This window comes from Sphaerodactylus townsendi, linkage group LG14, assembly GCF_021028975.2.
Source record: "Sphaerodactylus townsendi isolate TG3544 linkage group LG14, MPM_Stown_v2.3, whole genome shotgun sequence".
Taxonomy (NCBI): Eukaryota; Metazoa; Chordata; class Lepidosauria; order Squamata; family Sphaerodactylidae; genus Sphaerodactylus; species Sphaerodactylus townsendi.
Genome location: NC_059438.1, coordinates 7,330,850 through 7,343,914, shown reverse-complemented (window position 1 = coordinate 7,343,914; position 13,065 = coordinate 7,330,850). Strand labels below are relative to the sequence as shown.

General features: G+C 48.7%; 1 protein-coding gene across 3 annotated transcripts in view; it reads right to left on the bottom strand.

The window, feature by feature from the left end:
* GNAO1 (G protein subunit alpha o1) overlaps positions 1-7,279 on the bottom strand; it is a 170,822-nt gene extending 163,543 nt beyond the window's left edge. The window contains exons 1-2 of one of the 3 annotated variants that reach the window (XM_048515433.1): positions 6,382-7,279; positions 5,580-5,622 (exon numbers count right to left, since the gene is read on the bottom strand). In XM_048515433.1, coding sequence (XP_048371390.1) covers positions 5,580-5,622; positions 6,382-6,499 — 161 coding nt within the window. In that variant the 5' untranslated portion in view covers positions 6,500-7,279. The remainder of the gene's footprint in view (positions 1-5,579; positions 5,623-6,381) is intronic. The other 2 variants (XM_048515435.1, XM_048515434.1) reach the window with 2 other exon arrangements.
* Positions 7,280-13,065: the final 5,786 nt, after the last annotated feature.

Here is a 13,065-nt window from a genome sequence, read left to right as displayed (position 1 = left end):
AACAATCCCCAATGGAATAGGCTCTCATGCAGGCTCCGAAAAAATCTGCCCGATTTGTTAAGACCAGTTCTTCATCCAACATCTATTCCCCTGAATTCTCCTTATACAAATATTAATTAGTATGATTAATTACAACAATAATTCCCTATCAATACAATTTATGCATCTCTACCCTAAAAAAGTGTAGGAACCTTAGTAGCCCAGATTAGCCTGACCTCATTGGAGTTCAGAAGCTAAGCAGGGTAGATACTTGCTTGGGAGATCACCAATGAAGACTGGGTGGGAAGAAAATGGCAAACCACCTCCACTCACCTCTTGCCTTGAAAACTCCACGGGGCTGCCATGGGGCTGTTGTGACTTGGGAGCACTTTTTTTAATGCTATCAAGTCACAATGACTTATAGTTACCCTATAGGGTTTTGAAGGAAAGAGATGTTTGGAGGTGGTTTGCCATTGCGTTCCTCCTCGTCATAACTCTGAGCTTCCTTGGAGGATGCCTATCTAGATACCATACCCTTTTCAGGATAAAGATGACAAGAGATTTGTGAATTCATCGGCCATTTCCTGGACCGTCTTTGCCCTAGAATACTCCGCTTGGGTCCTAGTTCCTTGAGGACAGAACTAAGCAGACACTAGAACCCAAGCAGAGCATTCTCGAACAAAGACAGTCCAGGAAATGGCCGATGAATTCACAAATTTGTCATCTTTATCCTGAACCAGGGCTGACCCTGATTAACTTCTGAAATCTGACATGATTAGGCTAGCCTAGGTATTACGTACTTATTTTAAGCAGCTATACCCTGTCTTTCTCCCAGAAGAACAGTAAATATGATAAATATAAATAAGCATCAGTGACTTTACTTCCCACACCCAAGCTCTTCCATTTAAGTCAAGATAAAGTCCATTCCAAAGCACTGGGTAAGCATAACTGAAGGATGCCAGTGCTAGAGCATTCCATATGAACAGGAAGTTGCCTGCAAAAACCCCCACTGCCTCCCGACCCCTTCCTCCTATACGATCCGCTGACCTTAACATAGCCAGCAGATGGCTGCCATGTCATGAGAGACCCTGCCAGATTTGCAAGGCTTTGGTTCAATGCCAAGAATACCAAGCCATGACTTTAACATGCACAACTAACAAACACACATGTCCGCCTAGCAGAGCTCTAGCTATATGCAACTAGTGGGAACAGCTGGGGTTGGGCATCAGATGGATGCATCAACAGGCCCAGATTTGCATTTGGGTGCATCAGCACATCACAGAGCTAAGTGGCCAAGAGCATGGCCGCCTATTTCCACATGAATCTTCCTTGCTGTTAAACTGTTGTGCTAGTTTCAGCTTAAAAAAAATATCCATAAGCTCTTGCAGCTCTGGTTCAGGTAGGCTAGAAAGGCCCTAAGTAAAGCCTTGCAAATATTTTTCCTTCCTAGCATTTCCTGAAGCATATTATGCTGGGGCACTCATGTTTCTCAAAACCGGGGAGAGCATGGTACAAAACACTGCCTAGCAGATTATTTATAGACCAATCAAGGCTCTGGGTTTTCCAGTGTGTGACTCATAGCTCCACCGGGATTAGGGAACAGCGTAAGCGGCAATCACAAGTCCTTGATTGCTGCAGGGTCCAGTTTACTGCAGGCTGCAGATGTAATGCTGGAAGGGGGGCTTTTTCAAACTAGGAGGGGGGTTTCCTAGGAGCAACTGAAGCTATCTTATGTCAGCCCATGGAACAACTAACTGGCAGTGGCTCTCCAGGGTCGTGGGCAGGAAAGGGTCTTTCTGAGAGTCTTAATCTTGGATATGGAAGCTGGGACCTTCTGGATGCAAATGTAAAATCCCTACCTTCTGAGCCACAAAGTCAAAATGGCAAGTTTTAAAGACTGCTCAATATATAGCAGCTGTAGAAGTGAGCATTGATTTAATGAAAGCTCAGGCCGGAAGAAATGTCTTTAAGGTGCTCCAGGACTTGTGTTTGATTTTGCTCTAGGATAGAAGGAAAGTTAAACCGCCAAAAGAAAAAGAAGTGTCTTATGAGAAATCTCCTCCCGTGGCTTTTTAACAACCGCAAGTAAAAAGTATAGCTGTGATGCCAGCACACATCAAATAGCCACCGTGTTTGTTTCAAGTTTTTAAAGATGAGGAGTATAGGTCACTTTGGGGACAACGCCTGGTATGTCTGCCCATTCGTAACAAAAGTCGTTCTGTGGTTCAATTAACATGCTGGCTAGAGATTGGGACATTCCAAAAGAATAATTACATGCAGCCTGAGAGCCATTCTCTTTCACTTAACCGAGTCTTGGATGTGGCACTGTGGTGTAAGGGTGTCTAGATCTGGGCAGAGGGATAAAATACTGCGAAGATGTTAACTACCATTTGTGCAGATTGGGGAGAGAAGCATTAACAGTGTAGCCCTGAGCAGAGTCACACCCTTCTGTGCCCACTGATTTCAATGGACTTGGAAGTGTATAACTCTTTATAGGATTGGGGTGCTGTGTGGTTTCCGGGCTGTATGGCCATGTTCTAGCAGCATTCTCTCCTGACGTTTTGCCTGCATCTGAAAGCCATCAACAATACATCTTTACAGGATTGCACCATAGCTCTCAAAGCTTGTCAACTTGGATCAGCCATTGAGAATCTGCAGAAATTCTTAGATCCAACCTGTCCCGCCTGTAGTTAAAAGATCTTGGGTACCAGGAGATAAGGAAATCCCTCTTGGTATATGCTACCTTGGAGAGCTCATGCTAGAAGAGACAATGACTTGACTTGCTAAAGAGGTAACACAGTGTAGTGGTTAGAGTTTTAGTCTAGGATCTAGGACATCTATGTTCAAATCCCCGTTCTGACACGGAAACTCCTTGGGTGACTTGGGCCAGTGACTGTCTCCCCTTCTTCACAGGATTATTGTGAGAATAAGGCTAGAAGAGGGGAGATCAATGTTGTAAGCCGTTCTGGATCTCCGTTGGGGAGAAAAGCAGGAAACAAACAAACAAACATACAAATAAATAAATAATGGCAATCTTGTGTGTTTATAATGTTTAAGACATAATTCTTAAAAATAAGTTTTCTCCCTAAATTACCTATAGCAACCATTTCTCTTTGCCTGTCTTCTTATCTTAATACCAACTGAAAATTTCTTAATTTTTCTGTAATAAAATGATCTGAGTGGTTGTTGCTAGGGCAGAATATCCTGTGCACTTTAAAATAATTTTTTTAATTATTCATCCTGTAAGGCATGCTTTAAATTACATGTGCTTTACTGGAGAATGCCAAAACGTCACAACTCAGGGTACAATTATGCACGGTTACAATATTAAAATTGTTAATTAAAAAAAATGCCTTTCGCCAATGTTCACCATGTGTCAACAAACATACAGATTTATAATTTATTTTGCCCTCACTGCAACCTTGTGAGCTGGGCAAAAATTGGGGGTTGCTGAAAGGCTTCAGAAATGGGCTTCATGTGGAGTTTTGCAATAAGGATTACCGTCGGGGCCTATGTAAATACATTTTTAAAAACATGTTTATGCATAGGCAGGAGGAGGAATAATCAGATTGCCGAAGGGAGCCGAGCCTTTCCGGTTCTTGCCGAAGCAGAGAGCTTCCGAACGGAAAGCCTCCGAAGACGAGACGAGCTCCGGAGCCGACAACACCCGAGCATTGCCGATCCCCCCAAGAGCCAGTCGCCTCTTGGCGTCCCTGATGGGCGCTGTCCACCACTTGCAGCGCCTGAAACCAACCTTCTAGCCCAGGGGTGTCCAACTCTGACGCTTCAGATGTTCATGGACTACAATTCCCATCATCCCCTGCTGGCATGGCCAATAGTCAGGGGCTGATGGGAATTGTAGTCCATGAACATCTGAAGGGTCAGAGTTGGACACTCCCGACCTAGCCCCTTTGGCCAAGGAGAGGGGGCGTGAATCCCACACACGGAATCTATTCTATGCATAGGAGAGGGGATGAGAGATGAGGCCAAGGGGCGTTGCCATGTTGCAAATAATCATTCCCTCCCTTCTCCGAAAACATCAACGCTCCCTTGACGTGCAAACCCTGCAAAGGGCCCTAAAGACATTTTCGGTTTCTTTCTTCTTCTTTTTGCAGTGCCAGAGTAACCTTTCTACAAATCGCCTTTTTTTTGCAAATCGAAGCCGGCCCCGATTTCTCCACGCGCCCCGGCTGAGCCCCTCTCTCAATCAAAAGCAGCTCCCCCCCCAAAAAAAATTCTTGCTATGCTCAATGAATCCCTAAGCCACATAAGCACCCACTGGACCACAGCCTCTGGCTGGTCACATTTCTTTTCCCAGCCGGGGAGGCTTTCGGGGCCAGGGCAAACCAGTCTACACCGCTTGTTTATCCGCACGGCGACTCCCTTCCAGCCAGGGTGCGCGCCCACGCGCGCGCGCCCGCCTGTTTGTACAATAAGGCTACAGAACACCTGTGCGTGGCCAGATGCCCAACGCATTTCTCTCCAACCCCCTCCCCGCCCTTTTGCACACACCTCATGAGATTTTGTCACACACACACACACCACCACCACCACCACCACCACCGAGCATGCATTACAGTCAGCGCCCCGACGAAAATGGCTTCAGCGTTCGGCGCAGCAACGCCTCTGGCAGCGCCCTGAAACTGACACGGCTCTGGCGGGTCGTGTGAAAACGACACGCAAAGGAGAGAGGCGCGCCCAGGCGCGAGAAAGAGCGACCCTCCTCCCGCCGCAGCCTTCCAGCTGAGTTGGCAACAGGCGATCCCAAGCCCAATTCTGCCTTCATGAATTAAAAGAGCCCGGGGGGCGGGGGGAGTGAGCGCGAGGGGGGGAGAGGGGGAATCTGGAGGACTGCGGGCAGATCCCACCAACGGAGATGTGGTCCCCATCAGCCAAGGAGGCCCTGTCAGGAGATCAAACGCGGCGGGGGGGGGGGGGCAGACAGCGCTGGGGCGGATCAAATGCTGACGGTAAGCTTCACGGACAACAACTCGCTTTCATGGCCGGGCCCTGCCTGCATGGGCGCCGTCCCTCCGGCTGCGGGATCCCCCTTCCCCTCCGCTTCCTTCCTTGGGGAGGAGGAGAGGCCGGGAGAAGCCGCTTCAGCACCACGGCCGTGAACAGCACACACCTGGCCCAGCCGGTGGTTTGCAAACCGAAGGAGGGGGGAGAGGTGTCTCTCCCCCTCCAGCCTCCTCCCCACACCGGCCCATTTGTCTCCCCACCCCTGGGCGATCTCTGCTCCAGAGGTGGTCCCCCCAAGGGGGTCGGGGCAAAGTGGCTCAGGAAACGCCACCCCCAACCAGATCTTCCCACTTCAAACATGGCGGACGCCCATTCATGCCACGGAAAGGCCACTTTGCCTCCCTCCCCCTTTCCTGCTCCCAACCCCAAAAAAGACATCGACGAGGGAAGCAATCAAGAGGGGGGCCCATCTTGATTCTCCCCCCCCTCCTTATCTCTCTCAATCATCACCCTTTTCTGATCCCAGTGACGGGGTGGGGGTGGGGGGGGCAACGAGCCAAACAGCGCTATAAATACATAGAGGATAGAAACCAGCTCAGATCGTGCCCAGGAGGTAAAACCCTCGAGCGACTCACTTCATCTGCTTCACAATGGTGCTTTTCCCGGACTCCCCAGCCCCTGTTGGGACAAAACAAGAAGAGAAAGCAAACATTAAAAAAAAAATATCCCAGGAAAGGCAAAAATCTTGTGAGTGTGACAATATAAGAAGATCATGGAGATTACAGCGGGCAGGGGCGGCTGTGCCATGCAGTTGGCAGGGCAAGAAGGAGACGCTGGCGTAGTTTTGCAGGGCAAAACCGGCATTGGTGGGGGGGGGGGGGGGGGTCAGGCATGCAATTGTGGGGCCGAGAGCGAACGGTCCGGGGACCCCTCCTCTTGGAGCCCTCCCGTGAGTGAGTGGTTTTGCTCCATCCAGATGAGTGAGTGGTATTACTAGAATCATGCGGGGGGGTGGGGGTGAGAGAGAGAGAGAGAGAGCCTGGCAGCGGGGAGGGGGGGGCAGGTGTTGGGAGGGATCCCGCTTGTGCAGTCAGCGCAAATGGTTGGCCAGAAGATGGAGGAAGGAAGATCACACCTAGTTGGTGGAAGAAGGAGGGGATTTTGGAGGGATGGGGTGGAGATTTGGGGAGTTGTTTGCAATCGGTTGGTTCTCCTGCCGGGTGGCAAGGAAAGACACCAAAACCACCCCACACCACCCCCCAGCGCTAGGAATGGACTGAAGCCCTAAAGAGGAAGCCGGATTTCTTTGCCATTGCGGCGGGGGGGGGGGGGTTGCAAGTGATTGGCGAGTGGGGAATGGGAGCAGAGGCATGGGATGTGGGGGGGCAGCTCCTCCCTGGGGCGCCAGGGGAGGGGAGGGGGCGCGGGCAGGCTCACCTAGCAAGAGCAGCTTCACGTCTTTGGCCGCGCTGATGCCATCTTCCTTCAGGTTCTTCTCGATGGCTTTGCTCCGTTCCAAGGCGGCCCGCTCCTCCGCGCTCAGTGTACATCCCATGGCGCCGGTGGCCCCCCGAAATTATCCTGGCCGGTGGACGCTGCTCTTCCCCCCCACCTCTTCTCACACACTCCAAGCCGGGGTCGACGGAGGGGGGAAAGGAACTCCCAGCCCGGAAAAGCGAGGGGCGAAAAAAAAGGCAGATCTCCCCCCGCGATGTTCTTTTTCAATCAAGCCCCAGGAAAAGAAAACACAGGTCGAGGATGTCTCCCCCCTCCAAAAAAACCCCACCTCGCCCTTCTCGCCCTCCTTCTTCCCAGCTCTGCGTCTCTTGCGCCCCAGCAAATCAATGCATCCAAATGAGATCCGAGCTGGGGGGGGGGGGGGCTGGTTGCAGGCACCGGCAAAAGGGGGGGGGGTGCTGGAAACAGCGCAGGCAGGAGATCTGTTGCAAAGGGGGGGGAGAGAAAAATCTGAAGGAGATCAGTAGACGTCTAGCTCTTCTTCTCCTCGCACCGGGGACCACGGGCTGCCTGGGCTTTTGCAGGATCTGTGCAGGATTGTGCCCTCCGGGATTTCTTGCCTCTTTTTTTCCCCCTCCCTCCCCTTTCCTGGCTCCCCCCTCCCCCTAACGTGGGGGTCTCTAATGGGCGGCGGCGGCGGCGATGGCTGCGAGCGATCGCATCGTGCAGCCGGTTCTAATGGAGAGAAATGCAGAAGGGGGGGGGGTGCAGGCAGGCAGGCAAGCAGGGAGGGAGGGGAAGTGCGCCGGCGCCGAGCGCTCCCCTTCCCAGGCGGGCGAGCCAGCGAGCAAAGCAAGCAGGCGGGCTGGCTGGCTTTGCCTGCCTCGCTGACGTCTGCCGGGCCGCCCGCGCATGCGCCCTGGCCGCCTCTCGTGTGGCTTTGCAAGGGAGAACTGGGGGTGTGCAGAGCCCGCCCGTGAAATCCTTCCCAGATTCCGCCCCCCCCCCGCGCCCTGAGGGGGGAAGGGAAAGGAGATGGTAAGCCCCTTTGAGTCTCCTACAGGAGAGAAAGGGGTGTGTGTGTGTGTGTAAATCTAAACTCTCCTTCTTCTTCTAGAATAACCTGGTTCTGGGGGGAGAGGCATAGCCTCATGGGTTTTCAGGAGTGTTAAGGTGGGTTCTAGTGGTTGTTGGGACAGGTCATGGCTAGCAGGGGGATCAATAGGGAAAGCATTTTATGTTCTTCCCTCCTCCCCCTACCCAAAATCCTGTGTGCTGTAGCAGTTAGAGAGTGTCACAGCAGGATCTGAGAGACCCGGGTTCGAATCTCCCACTGATGGCCAGCTGTCCTATACAGCCCTGGGTAGCCACATCCTTCTCTGACTTTGATCCTTAGAATTTTCAAGTGAATCCTCCCACCTTGGTACTCCCAACCAGGTGTGTCTGCCCAGTCTGGCCTACATGTTCAATGTCAGTTTCACATTTGCATTGCTGAACACTTACCAAGGGCTTCCCAGCTGGCCTCAATGGGACTTCTGCAGTATTGACCAATGGAAGTGATACCACCATTAGTAAGTGGTTGGGACAGCAGTATGGGGTTTGGCATCTGGATCCTGAGCCATCCAGTCTTCCAGGCATAGTCTACTTCGTCCAGTAAAGCCAACATCAAACAATCTTCAAAATGGGGTGTAGTGGGGTTTGGCCGTGTTCCAGTAGCATTCTCTCCTGACGTTTCGCCTGCATCTGTGACTGGCATCTTCGGAGGATCTGATGGTAGTAGAGCAAGTGAAGTATGTATACCTGGAGAACAGAAAGGTTTGTCTGTCCCGAGAGACTGAGTTTCTGTTGCACAGATGGATACGCGTTGTACCTGTGCTTGTACAGCCAATCCCATAGAATCTTCACTGACTCCTTTGGCAGATACTTGCAGGTGAAACGTCAGAAGAAAATGCTACTGGAACATGGCAGTACAGCCTGGAAACCCCGCAACACCCCAGTGATTCCAGCCGTGAAAGCCTTCGACAATAAATCTTCAAAATGTATCAAAGCATCAAGTAAAACAAGATTGGAGCCCCGCATACGTTGAATTAGATTTTGAAAAAATTAACCAAATTTGTGGCTTGACAAGAATATTTTACTCCAACGCTTGAAACAACGTTCTTTCTGCATCAAGCAAATAGGCGTGGAGGGATTTCTTCAGCCTAGATGTGACCACAGAAAAGACCCTGTCTTGCCTTATCATCCACCACAGCTGTGAAGATGGAATGACCCAAAAAGAGGCCATCCACAGGAAATGGTAGGTCCTGGGGTCAAATTGGGGAATGTTGGAAAGTGTGTTATTAAGCACAATACCTGGCACTGAATCCAACTTAAAAATAACTAATTAGCCGATGAAACACCACATGGTTGTGTTTTGCTTTCTCCTGCCTTCTCCTTATCTTACCTCTCCCCTTTTAATAGGAACTGAAACGCCAACATATAAAGTAAGGATTCATCTGAGCAGGGGTGGATAATCTCTTTTGGTTATAATGGGGATTTGAGAGGGGGGAAAACAGGGGAAGGGGTAAGCATTGTAGAATAATCACTCAGGGGAGCCATCCCCAGAGGCTCTTTCCTACACAAACCCTGGTGGAAATGAAAGATGATTGTAAGAGAAATATGTCGCAATTGTGTCCTGCGATAACAAACTCTTCCTATGCGCAGAAGCCTGCTTTGTGCCCAGTACATAGACAGGCCCTGTGTACTCGAGAGCTACTGTGACAAAGATCCAATTGACAAAAAAAAACCCATTCTCTTAAAAATCAACCACGAATGGGAACAGTTATGGCTGGAAAACTGGAACTTTTCAATCGAGCTACAGAATTCATTAGCATCCCTCACTGTAATCTGAGAGGCTGAGCAGAAGCTCCATTTGTCAGGGGACAGAATTTGACATCTGCTGTGGAACAAGGATGCTGTGAATTTTGCCACAAGCATTTTTGACTGCCAATCTCACCACGTTCACAAGTGTCATTCCGATGTGAGTGGATTGCCCATGATTAAGACTGTACGTGCCCTCACCTAGATGGTTCAGGCTAGCCTAATCTTGTCAGGCCGCAGAAGCTAAGCAAGGTTGGTCCTGGCTAAGACTTGCATGGACGACCATCTAGGAATACCAGGGTTGCTTTGCAGAGGAAGGCAATGGCAAACCACCTTTGTTAGTCTCTTGCCTTGAAAGCCCTACTGCATAAGTGTCAAACTCAGGCCCTCCAGATGTTAATGGACTACAATTCCCAGCAGCCCCTGCTGGCATGGTCAATTGGCCCTGCTGGCATGGGCTGATGGGAATCGTAGTCCATGAACACCTGGAGGGCCTGAGTTTGACACCTATGCGCCTACTGGGTTGCCATAAGTCAGCAGCAAATTGACAGCACATCACACACACGCAATACTTTATGCTTGATTTCAGATTTCAGATTTCTGTAATCCTAGTCATATCACATCGCCTATTGTATTGTAACTATCATATCACATTTCATCCTATGGATTGCATTGACTTGCACTGTCTAATCAACCTTGAGTCTCCGTGAGAACGGACTGTAAATAAAGTAGATGAATAATGTCAATTGACTGGCTGGTGGCAGTTCTCCAGATGACCCGATCCTTTCAGTGGAGAGACTGGGTTTTGAACCTGGTACCTTCTGCATGCAAAGCAGATGCTCTGCCAAAGCCCCTCCCAACGTTATTTCAACAGGTCTTCATATTTGCATTTACTGGTGGACGAAATGAGGCTGATGTTGCTACTGTGGTCTCTAGAAGTGGATGGAAACCAACCCAGGCCACAAAACTGCATGAAGATTGGAAGAGTGAGCTTTAATTTAGAGGGTGCCAAAAGAGGATGTTCAGTTCTTATCAACGAGGGGGGTGGAGTGGAATTCCATTCCACAAGCCTGGGCATATGGTCCATGACCAAGAGAGTGCAACAAAGGATACTCTTGAAGTTTGCTGATCATTGGAGACCACTGTGGAGACACAACAGCATGGCTCATCCTTCCTTATGTTACTACTTCACGTTTGACATTTGATATCGCTGAAAAGAAACCCAGAACCGAGTCCTAGATCTTAACCAAGTGAATTCCCTAGGAGAGTGATTCTCAACTTGGCCATCGTTGGCACCCAACAATGTGGTTTTCTGTGGCCCACTTGCTTCTTTGTCCAAAGAACGTTTTCTGAAAAATGAACAGTCAGTCCTGATTTTCCTCTGCTTCACTGGGGTATGAAGTGACTAAGCAGAGCCCAGGAGTTATCACCTTGGTATCTTCAGGGAATGCTCATTCAGCATTTTGTGGCGACTTCTAATGCTTTCTGATTGGACTCCACCTTCTGCCAGCCTTTTTTATTGGTCCTCCATCCCATGAAAGCCATGTTGTGGTTCCCCTTACCAGTTGCCACAGTTCCAAAAATGTCCACAGGTTCAGTAAGATTGGGGAATCCCTGCTCAAGGACATCAGCTCTGTCGCTGCATGAAATAAGGAGTGCATTATTCAAAAAGAGTTTTAGAAGAGAATGTCTTCACATACTTTATATGTTGGGCATCCCTTTCCCTCTACCCGAAGAATGTCTGCAAAGTGTCTCTGCCAAGACAGAGGAAGGGGAGGAATGTTCAGTTTCAGAAACATCTTGAGAATGAAGCAGTGATGCATTCACTGTGCCAGCTTGCCAGCGTCAGAGATGGGAGGCATTTCTATTAGTCTGGTTGCTGTGAAATCTTTAAGAGCTTGGGAGTGTCCCATGAGTAAGAAAGCCCCAGTGTCAGAAGACGAAGGGAAGAAAGCATCGAGATAAAGAGCAGAAAAGGAAGGAAAGAGAAAGGATGGAGCAGTCTTTTCCTTCCCTTTCTGCTGCTCGTTCTTTGGCTCTCTTTCTCTTACCTTAGGCGAAGTGATGACTCAGTTGTGGACTGAAACCCACTAGGCAAGAACCAATAATGTGCAGTATCTAATGCAAACTAACAAACAAACAAATCCAAGCCAGATATTTCATCAGTTGCATGGAATGGACTGAGAACACCAAATAACAGTACAGGGCTAAAGGGCATCAAATATTGTCATTTAAAAAAAATTCTGGCAGGAACCAACAGTTTCAGAAGTGTAGACAGTCTCCTCATCACTCTTTGATTATGCTTTTACAAATCCTGCCTGGTGTCAATAGTTCCTCTGCTTCTATGGCTGCTGGGATCTATCCTTAGCTGGCCACTTTCCCATCTCTGCTGATTTAGCCTAGCAGAGGATCCCACCCAATGGGGACCAAGTGGTGGATTAGATGCTGTCATGACTATGTGCTGGATCTGATATCACCAGATGCCAGCAATTAAAATCACAACGACCACTCAAGTTTGGCTACGTCACCGAGGGCCAATGACGACAACCGAGAATACAGACAATCCAAATGATGAAAAACTCTGGCGCAAAATGGTTGAAAAGAGAGATGTTTCAGACACGGATGAAAATGTTTACAGTAACTGGCAGGCTGGCTTGACAGCTAATCCGTAAAGATTCATGAAATCCATGTTAGTATGATTGACGCTGCCCCACTGTTCATGCATGGCACACAACAGAAGAACGATCAGTTTGAAAGTTCTCCAAAGAGAAATAGCAGGGCCTGTAAGATGGAGCTGTTCCACCAGGTGTGCCTACGGTTGAGGCAGCCTCAGTTTCCCCATCTGAATGGCAGCCCTCCCCTCTTCTGACACCTTCTTTTTCAGTTTTTCTGATTTCTAGTTTTGGTCTTTGTTCCGGGTCTGTTTTTTGTTTTTTGCTCAAGTTGAAATTAGGAATTTCATAGTATTGATGTGCAATTTCAGTCACCATCTGAATTTGAAACTGATCTTAATTTTGATTTGATTGTATGTATCGATGCATTGGAAACTGGCCCGAGCCCTTGAGGGGAAAGTTGGCAAATAAATACATGCACAAATAGATAAATACAAGTAAATAACTAGAACCCTTTTGAGCGCACATGCAGAACAATCTGTGCACTACTTGGAAATAAATAACCAAAGTAAAGAAGGTCTCTAGGAAACTCAAATTCTAAGGAGAAATTTGGATATGGTGAAATTCAAAAGGATCTTATTAAAAAAATTGGCTTCCTTGAAAATTCCTCGGGGTACTGTTTCCATTTGGCTTTAGGTGAGATTTCAGTGTGAAGATAAATCAGGACTGGCCTTCATAATGCCCCTAACAAATGAAGGAAAGACTGTTTCCTATTCGTCCTTGGCATGAATTCTGTTGAGCTGATAGCTTTCGAGAATAATGAGTTTAAAACTAGCCCACATGATTTTTCTTTGGCTAAGAGAAAGAAGAGTCTTAGCTGCCATTTGCCACAGCAGATAATCATCCCAGATCCTAGCGGGGTTGGGAATTAGACTGAAAGCTATAGATCTACTACCTTCCGCTGGGTACAATTGTGACCTGCAGTGTTAAGAAGCGGAAACTGCAATCTTAAGCATTTTTATTGTCAACTGAGTCTTAGTGACAGCAAAATGATATGTTACTTTTAAGTAAACCTTCACTGGCCTATGCTGGCTACTGCACTTGCGTAATCATTTGGTATCACGTTCCCTGATTGCAGCAGTGCTTCGAAGAACCTCTATGGCTGCATCCACCTCATGAAGAATCTCTGTTG